At 40.8% G+C, this 22325-nt stretch overlaps 1 protein-coding gene across 4 annotated transcripts in view; it reads left to right on the top strand.

The window, feature by feature from the left end:
* Positions 1–3403: 3403 nt before the first annotated feature.
* Positions 3404–22325, top strand: part of ELAVL4 (ELAV like RNA binding protein 4) — a 98335-nt gene continuing 79413 nt past the window's right edge. The window contains exon 1 of one of the 4 annotated variants that reach the window (XM_033152177.1): positions 3404–3669. In XM_033152177.1, the coding sequence (XP_033008068.1) occupies positions 3571–3669 (99 nt within the window). In that variant the 5' untranslated portion in view covers positions 3404–3570. Of the gene's footprint in view, positions 3670–20133; positions 20393–20710; positions 20859–22325 lie in introns of those variants that run through there. The other 3 variants (XM_033152180.1, XM_033152178.1, XM_033152176.1) reach the window with 3 other exon arrangements.

Below are 22325 nucleotides of genomic sequence, written 5' to 3'. Positions count from 1 at the left end.
GGTAGAGATGCATGTGTATTCTGTGTCTGTCTGAAGTCTATCATTAAAACTGCTAAGAGTGGTGATGCCCACATGCTGAAATGCTTTGGCCACTGAAGTATATTTGGTTCAGGGGCTTAATAAGATATTGCAAACAGGAAATTACCAACAAGGTGTTTAAACAAACAAACAAATAAATAAATGATGGAATTCAGATTAAATTGATTAAATGTGAATGCATGAGGAACACCCATCTGGCAATCAACACCCATCTCAACTTAGTGAGCTCAATCTCTGTTGGGTTTTGATATTTATTTATTTATTTAAGTTATGAACAACTTCTTATGAGCAATTTCACGATACAATAAAAACCTGTGTAAAACAATTGCTTACATACAAACAGCTAAAACCATTAAATATTTAACAAAAAAATAAAATGGAACATAGATAAACTGGGATAAACATAGATTAACAAGGATAAATAGCTCCACTTGTTGAAAGAGCAGCCTTCAACAGGCATTGGAAATACTACAGAGATGGTACCTGCCTGATATGTAATGGGAGGGAGTTCCAAAGAGCAGGTGTCATCACACTAAAAGCCCAACTCCAACATCATAACAGATGGCTTGATACCTCTTTGGTATCTGCAGGATGCTCTCTCCTGCAGAGCAGTGATTGGTTGGAGATGTCTCTTCAGCAGGACAAAACCTGGCTGTTCCGGAAGGTGTTGTGATGGGCGATTGATACTCTTGATATTTTTACAACTCGTTTTATGTTTTCTTATTTTCAGTATTGTTTTAGATTGCTTTATGATGACTGTTCATGTTTTAGTGCCTCTTGGTGTCAAAGATTATGCTTTATAACACTTCTAGATACTTTATTTCTTTTGGGGAGTATTTGTACTGTATATTCAAAAAGTTATTAGAAGTTCTCACAGAGCCAGAGGAAATGAGCATTCCCTTCAAACTGACTGAACAGCCCTGCATATTTTAGAAACTTTTACCATGTATTTTATTTGTACACACTTAAGCAATCAGAACCATATTATTAACAATCCAATTTTTGTATTTAAGTGTTTATTAATGAACTGAAAGCAGCATACATAATGAATTGGACACTTTTTGTATTTTATCATCATATAAATCATATGCAACCAGGATTATTCTTTTTTTCTTTCTTTTTTCTTTTTAAAAGCAGAGTCCATTTGGACTGAACAGATTTTGCCAGAGATCAGACGTCCATATGCTAATATTAGAAACAGATGGGTTTTCATATTATACACACTGAGTGTAATTTAATGCTAATCTGCCTTTGTTCAAGTACAGGGCATAGGGAGTAAAAATGTCTTTAGTACCTTCCTTAGTTTCAATAATAATACAGAGCAGTGTGAAAGTCAATTAACAGAATCAAGTGTCAGTATGCCACCTAATCCCATCCAGACAGATCAGATCAATGTTGAAATTTCCTGTGGAAATCTTAAACAGCTTAATGAATGTTAGATTATTTTCACTTTGTGATAGAAACCCAACTAAAACGAATTATAGCAACACTCAAAGTAGCAATTTAGTATTGGTACACTGGTAGAGATAATTCTACCACTTTCTAGCATTCAGAGACAATTCAGAGATCACTTACCGTATACTAGCAGAGTTCTGTTAAAGACATTGAAATCACAAGAGTATTAAGGATCTGGTATTTGTAAATGTTGAAAAAGTAAAGAATGGCTTCAGAAGAAAATATTAATAGGATAAGTGCCATGTATTTTAGTATATGCTTCTAGAGTCCTGGTTCCAGTGAGACTCTCTGGGAATTGTCAGGGAAGGCCTAAGCTCCTGACACCTCAACTTTCCATTTTACAATATAGTTGATTGTTGAGCAGAGATATTCAAGTCTAAGGAAAAATGAAGAAGGGTAGGGAATCCACCACTCTTATTATTTTCACAGGTTTCAAATGAAGATAAAAAGATTGTGAGAGTTCTTGTTGCAGAAACTTTGAATTGCATTTTGTTTCTGCATGGTAAAGTTGAGGGCTGCAACCTGTTTCCAAACGTAATCTATATATATATTTCATTTCTTTATTTAAGAAAATATTTATATTGTCCATTCTTATTTGTTCTGTTCTCCCAACTGGCAATACTGTATATTGCAGCCATATTTTCTGTTCAAGCACAAGAGCTAGAATTACAGGCTGTCTTGACAGCTGGGACTTCGGTACGTTTTGCCTTAAACACCTTCTAACGTGCATTTTCTGACAAGCCCAAATGTGCTTGGGCAAAATTAGCTAGAAATAAGTTCCTGCGTGTTCAGTGACGTTTGCTACCCAAGTAAGCGAGCACACACCTTGAGTGCCATATGCAGATGTTGTTTTCCAAATGCACAAGTTCTAAAAGCACTCAAACGTTTTCTATCCCCACTATCTAGTATCTGTCCAATTATTGTAAATGCAAGAACCCCGTGTTTTGCATGTGTGAAAGTCCTCCCATCGGTGCTATATAAGCGCTCCGGCTGCTGGGAGACAATTTTAAGGGCTTATTTCGTATTTTGCGGTTATGAGGAGCTCCTCCCCAAAAGCCACGTTCTAGTATTTATAGAAACCTAGAAGCAAAGCCTCTGGATTGGCCTGAAAACTCCCCCATCCCTCTTAGCACACAAGCTAGAGTAAGGGCGCTTGGGGAGCGCGGGAAAGGTCTGGCCTTCTTTGGAGTTCTGCACAATCGCAGATCTACGTGGCGGCAACGGGGGGGGGGCGAAATCCCTAAATTGCGTTGTATGTTTAAGCTTTGGCCGCGTAACTGTCCTGCCCGAGATCCTGTCTGCTTGAGTGCGCAGCCCTCGTCACCCATTCCCACCTGCTTTGCCCCGATCGTGCTTTTTGTGCTTTCTCGTGGATCCTTCAGGGTTAATTAACAACATGCCCCGATTGGGATCCTCGCCAACATAAGTTCCCTGCTTGATTGGCACCGATGCTCTTCCGTCGGCACCCTTAGTTCCATGCACATGCCGTGCCTCTGAGCAGCGTGGCAATGGCATGATGGGACACGGGGCAGTAGTTGCTGTTTCTGACATTTTTTAATACTGTACTGTAAACAGCCCTGTGATCTTCGGGCGAAGGGTAATATATAAATTTAATAAATAATAAAACAACAACAATAACGTTGCTGTAGGGCTTTCGGTTCCAGCTAAAGAAAGAAAGGCTGCGCGCTGCATCCAGCCTCGTCAAGTCGAAATCTAACGCCTAAAGCAATTGCTCGGAACGCCTGCCAAAGATACGTAAGTGGTTGCAACGCCTGCCTGTTCTGCCTCGTGTTAGCGACTCGCGCTTCCCCAGGCTCAGCGCTGCATTCCCATTGGCCGCGCGGCGCGCGCTTGGAACGTTGCGTTGCCCTTTACTGGCACGCCGCCATCACGTGCCGCGCTTTGGAAAGTTCTGCCGCCTTCGAAGGAGCGTTCCGTCGTGCTCGGGCGTTGCTGCTGAGACGCCGAGGCTTCGGAGCTCAGCTTCTTCCCAGGGCGGGTTGCCTTCTCTTGGGCGGGAGAGCGCGTCCATCGCTTTCTTTCTCCTGGCCGTTGCTCCAAGAAAAAAGGGGGAAAATGCGCCTGAAAGGCAAAGTAACGGCCACCCCTCCACGCCTCGTGCAGCAGGGCCGATTCTGCCGGGATCAGAATGCGGCCAGGATCTCATCCGCTCAGGTATTTGCGGATTAGAACAGCCCCTTTTGTAGGTCGGGGACCCCTTCCCCCCACAGATTTCTGCCAGGGGCAGAAGGGGCTCCATGCTGACGATTTCCTTTGCTTCTGGAGATAACCTTAGCATAAGTGTATCTTAAGGCATGTCTACTCAAAAGTAAGTCCCGTTTGAATTCAGTGGAGGTTGCTCCCTAGGCTGATATAATATTTATTTCAGCTTTATAACTAACCTTGAATTGAATTTAGTGAGGCTTCCTTCAAAGAAAGTAAGCGTAGGATTACAATATTAAAGTGAGAGCATGTTGACTCGCAGGTAAACTCCACTGTACGTTGTAGCTTAGACCACTGGAAGTGTGTTTGGGATTCTGGCCTTCTGAGTAAATCAGTGTTTCCCTGGTCCTGAGGGAAGTTCAGACAACTCTCTCTGAAATACTCAGTGTGAAGTTTACTTCAAGATCAAATATGAAAACAATTCTAGGTAAAGGTAAAGGTAAAGGGACCCCTGACCATCAGGTCCAGTCGTGTCCGACTCTGGGGTTGCGGCGCTCATCTCGCTTTATAGGCCAAGGGAGCCGGCGTTTGTCCGCAGACAGCTTCCGGGTCATGTGGCCAGCATGACAAAGCCGCTTCTGGCGAACCAGAGCAGCGCACGGAAACGCCGTTTACCTTCCCGCTGGAGCGGTCCCTATTTATCTACTTGCACTTTGATGTGCTTTCGAACTGCTAGGTGGGCAGGAGCTGGGACCGAGCAACGGGAGCTCACCCCGTGGCAGGGATTTGAACCGCCAACCTTCTGATCAGCAAGCCCTAGACTCTGGTTTAACCCACAGCGCCACCTGGGTCCCCTGAAAACAATTCTATCCAAGTGTTATTTAATATTTGTAATTGTGAGACGTTTCCTTGTTAGCCCCATTCCCCCTTTTAAAATAAAGGCATTGCTGTTGCACAACATAGCAGATTTGAAATCTCCCCATTTGCTGCTTGGGGTACAGATTGTAGTTCTGTGGTCTCCATTGCTCCCTTGCTCTTAGCACTGGTTCTTGTTTTGTTGAAGTTTCTGTCAGTGTTGTGTGGATAATAAATATCTCAGTGTAGTGTGGTGGCTAAGAATTTGAGCAGGTTAGAATCTCGCATCTTCAGGGGCCTTTGCAAATGGAAATGCTGTCTTGGCCTCCCATCTGCAAGATCTGCATTACAGGATCCTTAAAATGTTTACTAAGTTAATATATGTCAGATGCTTTCAAGCACAGTATATGCAATATAGATAATATCAGGGACTGCTGTTTATGGACAATTTCTCAGTGTCTTTAAAAGCTGCATACCGGAAACTGATGGAACTGCTCCTTGTTGCAGTGATGGGAACAACTTCACCTGCTGAAGGCATACAGCTTCTGTCTATGAAAGAGCAACAAACCTATCAAAACGCAATTGACAGTTTCCCAAGAATATATATTTATTTGGAAGCTGCTACTTACGTTATTTTTTTCCCTCCTTACAAAAGGCACAGAAAAATGTTACAGATAACACATCTAAAGAAAGGATAATTTGCAAGTCAATTGAATAAAAAAGGGCAGCTACATACACGCTCTATAAACATTTGCAAAATATTTTTTTTCTACTTTTGCAAAATATGTTCCCAAAGAAAGTGTTTTTCGTTTTGCAAATTGCCGTTTAATGGAAGCTTACAATTTTCTAGTTACTCCTAATTGCCGATTAAAAGTAGTAGTGAGAGTACTGCTTTCATTAGAAGTAGATGAGAGTTTCCACTGCAAACCTGAACCCACACTTACGTTATTGGATATATCTGTACAGTACCTGGATTAGCTGAGGAATGAAACCTTAACATTTTGTTGATAATACCTAAGCACATAAGAACTGTCCTACTGGATTAGATCAGTCTGTCTATTGCAGCATTCATTTCTGGACTGTAGTAAGACAAATTACCCCCGATCAGGGATCCACAAACTAAGGCCCGGGGGCCGGATGCAGCCCAATCGCCTTCTAAATCCGGCCCGTGGATGGTCTGGGAATCAGCGTGTTTTTACATGAGTAGAATGTGTCCTTTTATTTAAAATGCATCTCTGGGTTATTTGTGGGGCCTGCCTGGTGTTTTTACATGAGTAGAATGTGTGCTTTTATTTAAAATGCATCTCTGGGTTATTTGTGGGGCATAGGAATTTGTTCATTCCCCCCCCCCCCAAAAAAAATATAGTCCGGCCCCCCACAAGGTCTGAGGGACAGTGGACCAGCCCCCTGCTGAAAAAGTTTGCTGACCCCTGCCCTAGATAGCAACCAACCAAAGAATTTATTTTATTAGCAAAACGCAATAACAATTTCATTACAATTTGCCAAACTACAAACCATAACATACAGCATACATCAATTACGTAACAGAAAGCATCAAAGATTTAAGGAAAGGGAGTCAAGAGTTCATTAGTATAATGTGCTAGCTCATACCTATCTTACTTTCCGTTAGACCTCCAAATCTCCAATATAACTTATTGAAATATTGTCTGTCTCTGCCTTTATTACATTTCTTGCAGTCACTTTATGTGTCACAAATCTGTTAAGTGTCACTCAAAAGAAACTGAACCATTTCTGACATAGTAAACCTGCTTCCAGGAATTAGCAAAAGTTTCAGGAATCGATCTCTTTGATCTCTGTACAAAGGGCAGATTAACAGATAATGTATTGATGTCTTCCACCTGTGGTAGACCACATATGCAGTCTGTCATATGGAACCCTATGATAGCAGCTACCCAAGACCGCTATGGGCATCACCTTGAATCTTAGCTCTATAAAGGCATTTCTTAAGGCACCAGGAATGAGTTAGGTTAAATAATATGCTCTGAAATGCTGTTTTCAGAAATGAGAGCTGTGGTAAGAATCTGGAATTCCTAATTACTGTAAATGAAAATCCCTTCTGGGTTCTGTCCAGAAGATCCAATCCCAAAGTTGTCTCTTATTATAGGATTTGGACTTAAACAACATTGGGATGGCCTCAGGTTCCTCACCTTAATATTTTCATTTTGGAAATGTTATAAACCGTATATATATGGAACATACTTACAATGAACATTTAATAAAACAGTAAAATATTTTTCAATAGTACACAGATAAAATCTGCAGAATTTAAAAATAAGTATACTTAACTAAATTATATGTCCCAGTAGGCTTGATAACATAAAGTTTTTAGCTGGCATCTAAAACAAGATTATAAGGTGCCTGCTAAATGTTAATAGACAGGGCATGTTGGCGATGACCATTCCCTATATGTCCTCAGGATCAGGTACTGAGAACTATACTGCCTCTGAACCTAACATTCCATTTAGTTCTCATAATTAAAAGCTGTTGCTAGATTTCAGTCAGTGTTATTAGGTGTCCTTAGCTCTGGTATTACAATAAATGGTGAAATAACTCCATTCACCATTAATTTTTCTTTAAAATTGGCATGTTTAAATTTCTCTTCAAATGTTTCAAACCATAACACTTTTGAGAATATCTGTAGTCTTATGGAGCTCAAACCAGGGGCGCCTGTTCCACTCTCAGCCTCCCCAAATGAAGCAGAAAGACTTTTCACAATATGAAACACTTATAACATAGGGTTTCAGATCTTGGGGAAGCTACCAAGTGTGTCCACATTCTTTTTGAATGTCTGAGGAGGGAGAATGAGATTGGATAAAAACAGAAGCTGACTTCTTATCTGAAACTTGTTTTATATAGTAGACTAGATTTTGTTCCCTAGTGTGCCTTGGAAGACCAGAAAAAGTAGACAGAACTTGATTCCGTAGAGGACTCAGAAAAACATATCCTTGGAGACACCCAAGTCTGTTTCTTGTATTTGCTATAATAAATGTTGATGATGATGATGTTTGTAAAACATTATGATTTTGCAATAAAAATTAAAGTGGACAAGCAGAGAATCGGAGCTCTCTTTTCTCTTTGTAGCTGATTTCCTTTAAAAAATGCCGAGGTCAAATTGAGTGCATTCACTGAATCTGACTTATTTGGACATTCAGGGACTAAAGTTGAGATGAGTTGAAAGAGGATCATCAATCAGTTCCTCACAAGATCAGTTCCTCACTTTGCTATACATTTCAGCAAAGTTAGTGTTTCCATTGCTGCTCCATCCGGTCTCTTCTGCAATGCTTTTAAGGGCATTTGTGTGTCTGAGAGTAATCTCCAGGACTGGAGTTTCTAGAAGGTTGTTTTTTTTTTTTTTTTGGCAGGGTGTTTAAAGTCATGCATGCCCACTTCTACTCTGTAACATGTGGCGTGGCTACATTTCTAAGTTTTTCCACATTTTTCTCATAATATGAGGTATGTGACTTTCTCATATGTTACAGGATATAAGTGCATACAGAGCAAGTGTTAATTAATACCTTGCTTGTACAGGTACTATAAAATGTGAAGCCAGTGACCCAAGAATGTTAGAGAGGAAGTGTGGCTGAAACACCCTTTTGTATGTAGACAGGTGCTAATTCATGATAACCCTGGGATTGCAACCTCTGCATCCAGATCAAGTAAGGATGGAAGCCCTCAGAATAACAACCCGAAGAAAGCTTAACTTCCCTTGCTGCTCAGAGGCAAGGTCTTACTCTCCTGGATTACTTACCTTCACCACAGTGCTATGCAAAATATTTTGCAATTTTCTTCTAAAAGGTGAAATGGAGCTGTGGTGTTTATATGAGTATCATGTATTTAAAAATTGAATTGAATGCTATTGAGTTCTTTCTGTTTTTTTCTACAGGCTTCTCTTATGAAAGTAAGTGCATTTATAAGTATGGTTGAGTAGAAATAAATGAATGCTATTCTTTGAGATACTTGAATGGAAGTAAATGGCTTGTGCCCAGCTGTGTCATTTTGCTGGTGGAAGCCTTCTGTCAGTGGAAAGTGGAGGGAGGTAATTCCCCAGCCCCCTGCCCCTGTGTCTCCCCTAAATCTTCCCTGAATGGTCCCTGGAGAGACACCATTGGATTTAGCCAAATATATTTATTTGACCAAAATTAAACTGAGGCTTAGTTTGCATGTTAAGTCAAACAGTGGCTTGTGGGTGTGAAGGAGAGGAGATTGTGGCTCTTTTGCTCTTCCCTGGTGGTTTTTCTCATGCACTCCACAATGCAGAGCCATGGCTTGCCATACATATCCTACAACCCAAAGCTAGCTTTCTCCAGACACGTCAAAAGCTGTATCTAAGGTTCGTCCTGTAGTTTATGGCTCATGATTTGTTTGGGAAAGCTATATCATGAGCCCAGCTTTGGATGGCACACAACTTGAAAACATGGCTTAGTTCAGTGCAGCGGCAGAACGACCAGGAGAAGCAGGTGGTAGTGATCTCTTGGGTCTGGTGTGTTTGCATTAAACCAGGGGTTAGCTTAGGACAGGGGTAGGCAACCTAAGGCCCATGGGCCACAAGCAGCCCACAGGGGTCGTTTAACTGGCCCATGAACCAAGCCATCCCCTCGGTGAGTCCCCACGCGCTGCGCTAAACCGGCGTGGCATGGGGACTCGCTTCCGCAGCACCAGAAATCACATCTGTGCAGACATCGAAAATCGCAGGCAGATGCATTCACACGCACGTGTGATCCGGCCCACAGAGGGATCTCCGCTGGAGTGAACCAGCCCAGGCGAGGTAAATGTTGCCAACACCTGGCTTAGCATGACTTGAGAACCAGACCCCTGTTTTGAGATTTATTGCTTTCCATCATGGTTCTATATGATTGCTTGTAACCTGCTAGTGATAGTAAATAACTGCAACACAGTACAATGAGTGTGGACTGCTCATGAGGTATGAACCTTGAAAAGGAGCCTTGAGGTCTCTGTCACTCGCATGCGAGCTGCAGGGGCTTGGGGGCTCGCTCAGCTGGGGGCAGGAGCTTTCCCACCCCGCAGCTGAGCAGTGGGCCGGGGCCATCTCCATTGCTCCCAGCCTGTGAGGCACTGGAGTGAAAGCACCTCAGCTCCCACAGTGAGAGCGGCAGCTGCTTCACCCCATGCCTTGCAAGCTGGGGCCTATGCAGCTTGTTTCAACATCATGGTGTATTGCCAAACTGCAATGTTGGGCTGGTTATACATCGCAATTTTGAAAACCTAACGTTGCCCAGCCCTGATTTACACATTTATACAACCTCACGGTTGAAGAGCTTACATTGTCCACACTCCCAACAGATCTTGTTTTCCTCGTTAGGTTGTCAGGTCTGTAGCCCTTACCCCCCGAAAGCCGTGGTTCTGGATTTGGCCTCTTGAGAAGAGTCAGGCCTCTTTGTCCAACTTCCAGTCCAGAGAAAAATTGTCACGCAAAAACTACCCTCTCCCAAGCCTGTTGTTCTCTTTCCTAGGATGTGGTGGCATCCAGCCAGGTGAAGGTGCAGAGAAATGCCTATCCCATTCCTGGAGAGAATTCCTGAAGAGCATCATCACTTAGTTGACTTTATGGCCCACTGTCATTCAAATTACAGTGGTACCTCGGTTTACGAAGTTAATTCGTTCCGGAGGTCCATTCTTAAACCGAGGCGCACTTTCCCTAATGAGGCCTCCCACTGCCATTGCCCTTCCACTGTTCAGCTTCCGTTTGTAGATAGACCAAGGTAAAGTTCGTTAACCGGAACACTACTTCCGGTTTTGCGCAGTTCTTAGTTTGTAAACAGGGCTGTTCTTAAACTGAGGTACCATAGTATAGTGCTTAGCTAAGTGGCTGAGGTGATTAGTTCAACAAGAAACAGATCTATTTCATAAGCTTCTATTAGATTCCAAACATCATGGATACAGCATCACAGTCCTGGAAGAGACACAGGGATGTTATCCAGACTGACCCCTCAATCTTATAACACTCTAGGGAATGCAAATTGTCATACAATACAATAGAATATAAGAAATAAAAGAAGCAATAAAATGCAATTAAGAATAATACAGTATCTAGTACAGTGCATTACAGTTGCTATAGCAGCAATCCCCCCCCCCAAAAAAATTAAGTGGTCCACCAAAGGCCAGCATTTATGGGGTGGGGGTGGGGAATTGGGAACGGTTATAATGACAGACCTGCCCCATTAAGCAATTTTGAAATCATTCCACATTTTAGCCCAACATTTAAATTTTCACTATTCTGAAAAGTCCTTTAAAATACAATATAGTTTTATGGATAAGGTGATAGTAGTAGTAGTAGTACTGTATTGGTCCGAATATAAGCCACACTTTCCCCCCAAATTCCAGCTGAAAAGTTAGTGCAGCTTATATTCGCGACCTTACGGTATGCAGCCAGGAGTGTGGGGCAAACAGTGGCAAGAGCGTGGCGAAGCGGTGCACGGCCCACACGGAGTCCCTCGTCCCCTCCCCCAAGGCTGGGAAGGGAGAGAGAGCGAGGAACGGGAAAGGCCACCGGCAACACAGCACGGCTCCCCCGCACCGCCCAGTATGCAGCCAGGAGTAGCGAGGAAGGAAGCGGTTTATATTCTGGTATTTTTTCTTCCCCACCCCCTCCAATTTTAAAAGTGCATCTTATATTCTGGTGTGGCTTATATTCGGGGCAGTATACCACCCTATACCTGTAGATCTCAGGGCAGTTCACAATATAAAACATGTTTAAAAATATGGTCTAAAAATAATCTTTGTATGGCTTTTAGTGGTTTGTGCCTCTGTTGTGTCTCTTAAAAAGTCAGGAGATTTATTGTGGTACCATAATCCAGAGTTTGAGTTATCCACATTTTGCAGTTGCCTCCTGTCCACATGTGCATTTATCACATACAATATTTGAGATTGGTTGTTTCCATGGGACTTTGCGTCAAACATGCTTTTTTCCCAGCTTTGAAAGTTTTCCAGAAATTACTGGAACTGGAAAGTTTTCATTTTCTCCAATTCATTTATTTTAATTATAGCCCACAATTTGTCTCAAAGGAGACATTCATAAGCACTTACATCAAATAACAGTAAAAAACAAAACCATAAAATGATTGAAAACAGAATTTAAAAATGGAGAAGAGAGAAGCAAATAAAGATGCTAATACAGTTTTACAGTAAATAGATTGAGATCTGATTTAACATGTAAAGAAGTGAAGGAAGACAGTTCAACCCTATGCATGTCTATTCAGAAGCAGGTCCCATTGAGCACCATTGAGCTTATTCCTATTACGTGTGTGTACTATTGAGGCATTAGCAAACAAAACTAAAGAAGTATGCCATCTTTGTTTTTTATGTGCTGTATGAATATCTCATTTTTTCCCAATAGCCAGAAGTAGTTGATCTGAAATATTTGACTAGGAAAAATCAATGAAGCACATTTAAAGTGGTATAAAAAAACGTATTATAAGAAATTCAAAGTTTTACTTGGAAATTATTTTTATTGGATTACTTGTAAATATTTGAAGACAAGATCATTCAATAGCATATAGATCCCTTCCATTATTTAGATGGTTGTAGGAATATAAAGGCACTGAAAACATCCATACCAGTTTTTGCAAGCCTGAGAAGCTGTGCAACAAATGTATGTGTTTCCTAGAGAGAATGGCTTAAAGTAATTTAAAAAAAAAACTTTGATTTTTAGTTTTTTGATGTTGTCTACAGTGGTACCTCCGGTTGCAGACAGGATCTGTTCTGGAATTCAGGTTGGATCCCGAGGTTTTGGCAACCTGAGGACTACTTCTGCGTATGCGCAGCGAAACCCGGTAAAATACTTGCGGGTTTGCCGCACATCCCGAAGTTTACGCAACCAGAGGGTTACATAAACGGAGGTTCGACTGTAGTGATAATGTAAATAAAAGGATAACTATTTAAAAAAAGGAGTTACTGAGTATCTTGAAGACTGTATGAAATTATTGTGAATTCATTTCTAATTTGTGCTGTTATATTTGCTGTTTTGCTATTTTTGAAATTCCAGTGCTTTATTGTTTTGTGGGAAATGGATGCCACTTGCTGATAAATATGTGGCAGTTGCAAAGCTCATGGAATCAGAGTGGTAGAGTTGGAAGGAGCCTGAGAGTCATCTAGTCCAACCTCCTGTGATGCAGGAATCTTGAAGGGGCCTTGGATCCAAGGGAACCTATCCCTTTTCTGGAAAGGCCTGTTTGAAGGCCTAGCATTAGGAAGCCCCAGTGAAAGGAAAGCCAGCAGTAGATCTGTCCTGCAGACCTATCTGTGAATATGTCTTGGTCTTTCGTACCTGATAGACTCCTCTGCTAGCAAAGGTTTTCTGCCAGCAGCTGTGTTTCTTCCTAACCCCCTCCTGCCCGTGAATCTGCCAGTTAGGATTGCCTTGCCTAAAGTACATGTTTATTTCCTTAATGCTTGTCATACTATAAATTTGCAGGATTTTAAAAAAATACCGCATTTTTCGCCCGGTGCAGTGTAGTAACAGGTAAAGGTAAAGGGGCCCCTGACCATTAGGTCCAGTCGTGTCCGACTCTGGGGTTGCGGCGCTCATCTCGCTTTACTGGCCGAGGGAGCCGGCGTTTGTCTGCAGACAGCTTCCAGGTCATGTGGCCAGCATGACTAAGCCGCTTCTGGCGAACCAGAGCAGCACACGGAAACGCCGTGTAGTAACAGGTAATCTGGTGCAATTGTTTTTGTTCCGGAACAACTCTAAAAATAAAGCACTGCTAGTTTATTAGGGTAGTTTAAAGGTCCCTTATTGTCCAGTGTCTGAAGAACAATATAAGTTTTATCTGAACAGAACAGGGTGTCTCTAGACACAGGTAAACAAAGCACGTAGTGATATTAAGAGAGAGTGCTTGTTGCATTGAAGAATCTTTATAAAACGTGAGGGGAAATGCTGGGGGGAGGGTTGCATAAATCTGTTTCTGGATTGGAATATGTTCCATTGGAAGTTAGTAGCATATGGCAGTGTAGATCTCTCTGCTGCTAGTTTTTCTACAGTTAAAAATGCTAATTGTCTTTCATTGCTAGAACATTCTAAGAAACCTCTTAGTTTGAAAATGAAAAAAAGTTAAATGTTTATACTCGGGGAGGGGAGGTGGAGAAAGGAAGGTCAGCTTTGGAATTCCCTTTTTAGGGAGTTCTGCCAAGCCCACTATCTTCTGCATTTTTATTTCATAAGGTTTTTGATGAGTGACTTGCGATTGGCTCTTTATACATTTTTAATGTTGATATGTGTGGTTGATTTAGTTATTTATTTTTACTCGATAACGGTTTTAATCATAGTTTTCTTACTGTTCCATTGTTTTAATTGTGTAAGCTGCCTTTGAAAAGAATTATTATTCAAGGCGGAATAAAAACGACTTCAATAAATGGAGGATAAAAGAAAATCACAGCTTGCTCGCTCGCTTTCTTCTGACCCAAATGGTATTGTTTCCAGGTGGGTAGAGGCTCATCCTTCTCATGGGTTTTGGAAAAGACTTCCCATTTTAGTTTTATGTCCTGTTATGTGAGTGAGCGTGAGTCCCAGATTTAGAGCAGAACCAGCTTGGAACTCTGAGGAATAGAGATGCAAGGGAGTTGCAGGATTTCTTCAAAGGCCTCTTTACTATACAATTAAAGCTTTAATAGTGTTACGTCACAAACTTAGGTTACTCAAGAGGTGCTCTGAGCCACTTTTTGTACCTAGATCATTGCCTTAAAGAAATATTTCACTTCCAAATGACTGCTCTGTAGTAGTGTCCATTAATTGGACGTGGGTGGAGTTTTGGTTAAACCACAGAGCCTAGGGCTTGCCGATCAGAGGGTCCGCGGTTTGAATCCCCGCAACGGGGTGAGCTCCCATTGTTCGGTCCCTGCTCCTGCCAACCTAGCAGTTCGAAAGCACATCAGAGTGCAAGTAGATAAATAGGTATTGCTCCGGCGGGAAGGTAAACAGCGTTTCCGTGCACTGCTCTGGTTTGCCAGAAGCAGATTAATGTTGGCCACATGACCCAGAAGCTGTACGCCGGCTTCCTCAGCCTATAGAGCAAGATGAGCGCCGCAACCCCAGAGTTGTCCAGGACTGGACCTAATGCTCAGGGGTCCCTTTACCTTACCTCTGGATACACACACCTCTGGTTGCGTATCCTTCAGGATGCGAACATGGCAAACCCGGAAGTATTTTTCTGGCTGTCGCCGCATGCGCAGAAGCACTCTCTCCGGTTGCAGAAACCTCGGGATCCGACTGGAGCTCCGGAACGGATCCCTTCCACAACCGGAGGTACCACTGTACTAGTTTATAAGGATGTAATTGTTGCTGCATAATTCTGTCGTTTCAAAGTGGTTTGCATAGTTTTAGTACATCTTTTAAACAACTTACTATTCTCACATTAGCTTGGAGTCTTAACAGAATTTCTATTTCATAATGTGGTACAGTATGGCATTTGACACATTCATTCCTTGCGCACGTCTTACGTGTTTTCACTTACTTCCCTGCATATTTTGAAGCTGAGCAACTATTTGATGGGTCCGAATAACATCTGAATTGGGTTTGAGAAAGGTGTGTAGTAGTAGTATTCTGATCTGTAGTGTTGACTCCTTGCACATGAAAGCTTTCTTCCTTCACTAATAGATTGAAAATGAGAGTACTGCTCTTTTTGTTGGAGATCTGTTTCAATCACATTGGTCTGGTGTGCAGTATGGCATATGGTGGTGTGTCAGTTGTTTGATATTGATTGGCTGCGTTTCGCTCTAGGGATTTTGGTTTCTTAAAAATATGTCTTATGTCTCTTCACCTCCACTTTCCCTTTGCTGTTTGGCTCCATTATAAAACAGTGCTCTTAACAAGCAGGGGAATAAAAAAATCTTGAAAATCTAGGAAGCCATGAATATTTTATTCAAAACAGTAATTATGCTTTGAAGTTACACTTTAAAATTAATGTTCGGGAGATTAACAGAGGGACTTAATTGAACAGAAGAAAATGTGTATATCAATACTTCTTTGGAAAAGGGATATATTTATTTTCAATGTAAATATGGGGAAATAGTAATAGCGGGCAGGAAGAAATGTGATGTTTATGTGAAGAAAAAGAAAATGATTGGGATCATCATTTATTTCATTGGGAAATACTAATTGTGTCAGGTGAGTGTACACCTCTCAAAGAAAACCACTACATTTTGATAACATTAATAGACATATTCTTCAACCACCACAGTTGAGTCTGGAATTCTCTGTGTTGAATCTAACTAAGTTACTATGTGAGGGTAGTTAAATTTGCTTGCACAATGGAACTTTGCCTTCTCCCAGGTAACCATCCCTACCACCAAATCTGCTCTGGAGGATTGAAGAGAAACCCAGAGCAGATTTGGGTGAGTGGGGGGGCTCAGGGGCAGGAGGAGAGAGTGAGCGTTGTCTTGCACAAGTGAAAGTTGTTCTGCTTGGACAATTAGTTGATGCAACCCTTTATGTACCTGAATTTCAGTGTTTTATATACCTGCATACTTAGGCTTGCAAAATCGAAGTCACCTGAGTAGATTTATTAGTATTGCTGTAAGAGCAGTGGCCCACTTTAGATTGCCATTGTGTTGCTGCTTTTCCAGAGGCAGAAAATAGGAGTAAATGGGGATAGTTTTCATAATGGAGGTAACTTTATTAGTGGTAAAGTTGCACAATGATCTATATTAGGACCATTGTTATTTATGCTTGATTTGTTTTATTACATACAACAATATAAATGTTTTAGAAATACGGAAACAAACAATGACTTGTCTGTTTGACTTGTTAATAATTATTTAATTAATTTATAAATGCACTGTAGTCAGTGGTGATCAGCAATGTGGCCAAGTTTACAGATGACACCAAATGATTTAGGAAAGTGAAAAGCCAAATCAATATGGCAAGGAGTTCCATATGCACCTCCTTATTGGTGAATCAGTGTAAGTGCAGAGATGCACATATGGGCAATAAAAAAGACCATATATACACTGATGTGGCCTGCATTGGCAGTGACTAACCAGGAAAAAAAGATGTTGACATTAGTTATGTGTTAAATAAGTACTTAACCTGGTCATTTCCCTTTGCTGTTTGGCTCCATTATAAAACAGTGCTCTTAACAAACAGGACAATAAAAATCTTGAACTTTGTATTAGTGCATTCCAGACCTTTTATATATGTTATAGTTCACACTACGAAGGGGGATATTGGGTTGTTGTTTTTATTTTGATTTATGTATTTTGTGGTTTTATATTTTGATTTTATTCTGTGAACTGCCCTGAGACCTCCAGATATAGGGTGGTTTATAAATTCAATAAATAATAGTCATTTGGAGAAACAACAGCCATGCTGTGCCAGTTTTCTGCTGAAATCACCCTGCACATCACTGCTGTTTACCCACAAACATTGGTGGGCTATTTCAGCAGAAAACCAGAATGGGGCCCTAATCTAAATTCAAGACGCTTATTCGGAGCACCTCAAAGCATTGTTCTGGGCAATTTCAACATGCAATCCATAGCCACCTGAATTGTGCCTACTCAGAACATCATGGCTAACAGGACAACCATGGAGCTCTCAACACATCACTGCCCTGGCACATTGGCAGGTCATACTCTGAAGTGGTCTTTGCCATCGTTACACTGGTTGGTGGTCCAGCTGATGGATTTGTAATGCTTGTCATGGACAAACCATAGAAAATTGCAGAATTTGATGAATTTCTAAAAGATAAGGAACAGACATTTTTGGATAGAAGTAGTCTGGCCACAATGCTTCACGCTCTTGATAACCTCCAGACTAGGTTACTGAATTGCACTCTGCATGGGGCTGCCCTTGGAGACTGTTTAGAAGCTGCTTGTGCAGAATGCTGCAGCAAGAGTGTTGATTAACATGTCTTAAAAGTCTTCGCTGTCTGCCTATATGCTACTGAGCTCACTTTAAGGTTCTAATACTTACATGACCCAGTAACCTGAAGACCACCACTTCCTATATATTCCTTCCTGGGAATTACAATCTGCTGGAGATGCCCTGTTTGTTAATTCACGGTTTAAGTAACAACCATGATTTGCACCTCTGAACTTGTGAAACTACCATCTCAGCAATGGCTCTAGACTTTTGGAGTGACCTCCCACTTGAAATCTGACTGTTTCCAAATTTGCTTAGTTTTCAGGGCTGGCTAAAACTTTAACTCTGTAGCCAAGTTTAAAAGTGAGACTTTAGTGTATTGGGCCACTGACTTTTGTAGTGAGGTGTTCTTAGAGCAGTTGGTTTTCATATTGTGTGAACGAGTGCTTTTGTTGGAATGGTTGTATTGTTAGTTTGGTTTTTAAATGTGCATCAACAAAAATTCTAATGGTCTACAGTGATCTAATTTAGCAATGCATGTTTCACTTGTACTTAGTAAACAAAGTTAAAAACGTGTAACCGATGAAGCTTGCCCAATAATGTATTTGCTGTTGGCATCCATTCATTACTAATGAACTGGAAGATGTTCCTAAGTGTTAAGCTATGGTTAATGCCTTCCAAACAGGGCCTGTTTTTCTTGATGGCCATTGACAATAGTTTTCTCCTGGGATATTATAGTTAATAGCAACTCCCTGTCTTGTTTCCTTGCTTGCACAAAAGAAGAAGCAAAGTGGATTCATGTGCAGTGTGTGAGACTCATTCATATCACAGCTTATTAAGCCACATTCTAAAATTGGCAACTTCCTAGGCTACATCTTAGGTAGGTGCCTGCTGAATGGGGTTGGAAATGGAAACCTTATTATAGCTGAGTAGGGAAGGGGAGTGTCTCGCCTTAAGGGGGTATAGTTTAGATGCAGTAAGCCACATAGTCCTGGATCCCTGAGGTACCAAGAAGACTCCTAGTAGACTTTTTTGCTCAGGAGTCCTCTAGGTCCTGCAATCATTCATTGGACTCAGAAGCTGTCTTCCTATGAATTGTCTAAGTGTAGATTGCAGCACACAGTTGAGTCCCAGTGCATATGGACTGGATCATTACAGCACCTTCTTGTATTGAATCTTACCTGGTCCTTTCCCCAAAAATCATGTTTTATGTTAAGCTTTTGACAGAATTCCTGAAATCTCCAACCCCTACTGAAACTTCAGGCTGCGTACACATGACATTCTAGAATCAATGGAGATGGAAGTTCTTTTTTTTCTAGATAGTCCACACGCTGTCTAGATCTACTGCATATTTTTGTCCTTGAAAAGCTCTTCTTGAGAAAGTTGTTTCTTGTCCAAATTAAAATATCATTGATTCTGCATCACTGGGAGTGTATCCACACTTGCCTAGTGATGTGGGTGGGTGTATACGATGGTGAGTTTTCAAATCGGTACCAATGTGTATCAAGTAACCACACCCACCCTTGTGGAAGGCAGGACTAAATGTAGATCAAAAACAGCATGTTGGGGACAATTCTTGATTGAGAAAAACGAAATGTTGGTGCTACAAACAGGTTGGGTGTGTATACAGCCTAAGGTGAAGTATATGCAACTGAATGGACATACATTATTCTCAATATCTCTTCATTACATCTGCTGTCTTTCTGAGCTCATGTTTAGATTTTAAGCTTCTCGGGACAGAGAGCAGTCCTTTTAAACTTTATAGAGTACTACTACTACTACAACAACAACTACTGCTACTAATAAATATAGTATCCCTGTAGTCTTCTGTATCTTGTTTACATTCTCCATGAAATGTCATACACACATCTGAAAAATGGGGCCTTGCAGTTGCTTAGAAAAGGTACTGTTTTGTTCCCAGTACCACAACCTAAAATCAAAGGTGCTTTGTTTTAGCTGGAAATCACACACTGAAGACACTGAGATGATTTAAAAAAATTTATTTTCACCATCACATTTAGCTTATCTGTTCAGTCACAAGGACTATAAACATCAAGCAAGAACTTGCAAGTGGCATAAAAGCTAGGGTGCTCAGCTTTTCTGTAGGCATTGTAAGTTTTTCATCCAAACATTACACTAAACTTGCAACTTACGTGGGGGTCATGTTCCAGCCATCGTGTGTAGTCAAAATACATTGGATTCAATGGTGGGTGGGATTGTCAAAGTCTGTTTTCCTGGAAGTCTATCCTCTTTCTGCTCCTATTTATTTATTTATTATTTTGCCAAGCATGTAAAGCTGAATGCGCCCAAGGTAAAACGCACATAAGTTGCAGGGTTACTGTATTCCAAGCAACTAGACTTGAGTCAAATGGGATTGATAAAGAATTCCACCAAACTGAGCAAAGGGGACAGTGCTGAAGTTTAATGAACATTTTACTAAATCCTTTCAAAAGTGGTATTTGGGACTTTTCATTTAAGATGCCTTGTTTTCTTGGGGGGGGGGAACCCTGGTAAGTAATTTTTAAAATCGCTCATTTATTCCCCCCCCCCAAAAGCTGTGCATGATTCATTTCTGTTTTGACAAAACAGACGATACAACCATGCAAGCCACACCTTTGTCCCTTATAAATACTTGGCATTTTATTTGTATAACGAGCCACAGTTAGGAGCTCTTCAGTTGCAATCTCAAGATGTTCGTTTTGAATCATTCCACGCTGCCCACCTGGTGGCTAGAGAGTGAACTGTTACTTTAAATAACAGTTTAAGTAACAACCATGCTTTGGAGTAGCAGGCAAAAGAGAGCAGTACATGTTACAGGAGTGAGTCTGCTCTGTATGCGAAGAGGGAAAATGCAGCTCACTGACTAGGTGTTTTAATGTGTTAAATCTAGGGAGAAAACATTGTTGTGTGCAGGAAATTTGATTTCCCCTGTGCTGATAGAGGACTGGATTTGCAAAGGATTCTCTTTTCTGTTTCTCTAAAACCAAAATCTGTGGCAAGATGTTTGAAATCACCAGGACGCTTAGTGCTGCTTTGTTAAATAATGAGGTAATATTTTGTCACATCTTCTGGGCAGTGTTTGGTTTTTCTTCTTCTTGTCCATATGTTTAGAAAAGATTCCATCCTCAAAAGTGAGAGATTTAAAAGAAAAGGGGGGGGGTGAATAGAAATCCTTCGTTTTATTTTTATTTTTTTCTTTCTTTAAACAACACCTCCCATCAATCATTTTGGATAACAGGATTCTCTTTTATTTGTGGTTTTAATCAGCTGCTGTTGCCTAGGACATTATGCCACGCAAGGCTTCTTAACTGCACAGTGTAGGTAGTTATTAACGCTGAATTGGCTTCTAGTATAGTCCATCTGGACTCTGTATGAGAAAGCTTGCTGGCGGTTCCTGATGCTAAGATACCCGCAACCTTTGGGATGTATGCATGGTGGAGAGGGACACAGTGCTATGAGATCACTTCTTTTAAGGGAAACTGTCATTAATGAGTCAAGAAACTGCTCATTTATGGTAAGGAAGAAGAGGGAGGGCAAAAGGACTCGTGTGGTTTCATTTTGAAAATGGATTAGCTGCTTTTTGAGTCAAGTTTTTTGGGGGAGGGGGAGATAAAGGGGGTTTCATGAAAATAGCATCTCCACTTGGAGGCTTCTCCCGGTTTATGGTTGAGAGACTTTATTGAAAATTTTGATGCTTTACAAATTGTGTCACTGCTGGTGATGCACTGGTCAGCCCCCCACCCCACCCCAGAAAGATGAATGGTCCTATTGGAAATCTGATAATAAGACTGTTCCCCCAGCCCCAACAATAGGATTCTGCCTTTGTCTTTAGAGAGAGGCCTCTGTGGACATTGGTGTATTTGCCTTGTGGTTTCCCCCCCCTTCACTTGATTTATTATTTATTTATTTCAATTCTTTTAAATATTTTTCTTGTGTGGTTCTTGATGTTGGTGCACGTTGTACAAAATGCATGGATTTTTAGGTTGGCAAGACAGCGAATTTATGCTTGTATCTGCAGTTGTATTTTAAGACAAAGAGCTGAATAATGATTCTGGACATTTAAAAAACGGTGGCTAATGAAGTGCGTTGAGACGGAGAAAAGGATGGATAAAGGATTTCTTCACTCTCTGCTTAATTTTTGTTAACCTCTCAGAAATTAATTCAAAATCACTATTACAAATGAAACTTGCATGTTACAGTTGGGGTTCACCATCCTCTTGCCCAGCTATTTACTCTACCGTCGTGCTACTTGGATGTTTTTAAGTTTTGAAATGGGTTAGTTGAATCTCTTAGTTTTAAGTAGATAGCAATCAGATCCAGAAGCAAAAGGGAAGCTTACAGTTATTTAAACAGTGTACAATTTTCTTTTTCAGTGAGTTGCTTTTATTTCATTTTTCACTTCTGTATTTTCGTTATGGGTTATGTTTGCTCATTGTATAGTAATATTGTGGTTTCAGTGGAAGATGTGTATGCTGCATGGCCCATGGTAGTGTTTTACTCAGATGTGGCTGCATTAGAAACTGACAAACAAATCAGTTTCTAATAGCTTGGAAATGCTTTAGCTAATTTCAGATGGCACACAAAATAGTTTTGCTTGGAACATTCAGTGAGAGCATATTGTGTGTGTGTGTGTGTGTGTGTAAAATTGTTAATCTGAGTTGGCTATAGTATGAGCAGGTTCTAGTTTATAGACTAGGCTACTTGAAGCAAACATAAGAATAGTGAACATGTTTTGGAAACAATTTTTTATTGCAAATATAAATGAAAATACCCTTATTGAAAGTGCTTCACTAAGTGGGTGGACAGTGAAAAGTTTGTGACATGGTTGTATCTGGATTTTTATTTTCTCAGATACAAATAAGCAAAGAAACTTCCACAACCATAGCAAGACTTAAAAATATTCTTTTGTATAGTGTAGAAAAGCATCACTGTCTTTTGTCTTAAACCAGAACAGTCCCTAAAACAAATCCCTAAAATCTTC

The sequence above is a fragment of the Lacerta agilis genome, chromosome 6, assembly GCF_009819535.1.
Source record: "Lacerta agilis isolate rLacAgi1 chromosome 6, rLacAgi1.pri, whole genome shotgun sequence".
In the NCBI taxonomy this organism is placed as follows: domain Eukaryota; kingdom Metazoa; phylum Chordata; class Lepidosauria; order Squamata; family Lacertidae; genus Lacerta; species Lacerta agilis.
This window is presented reverse-complemented; position numbering and strand designations above follow the sequence as displayed.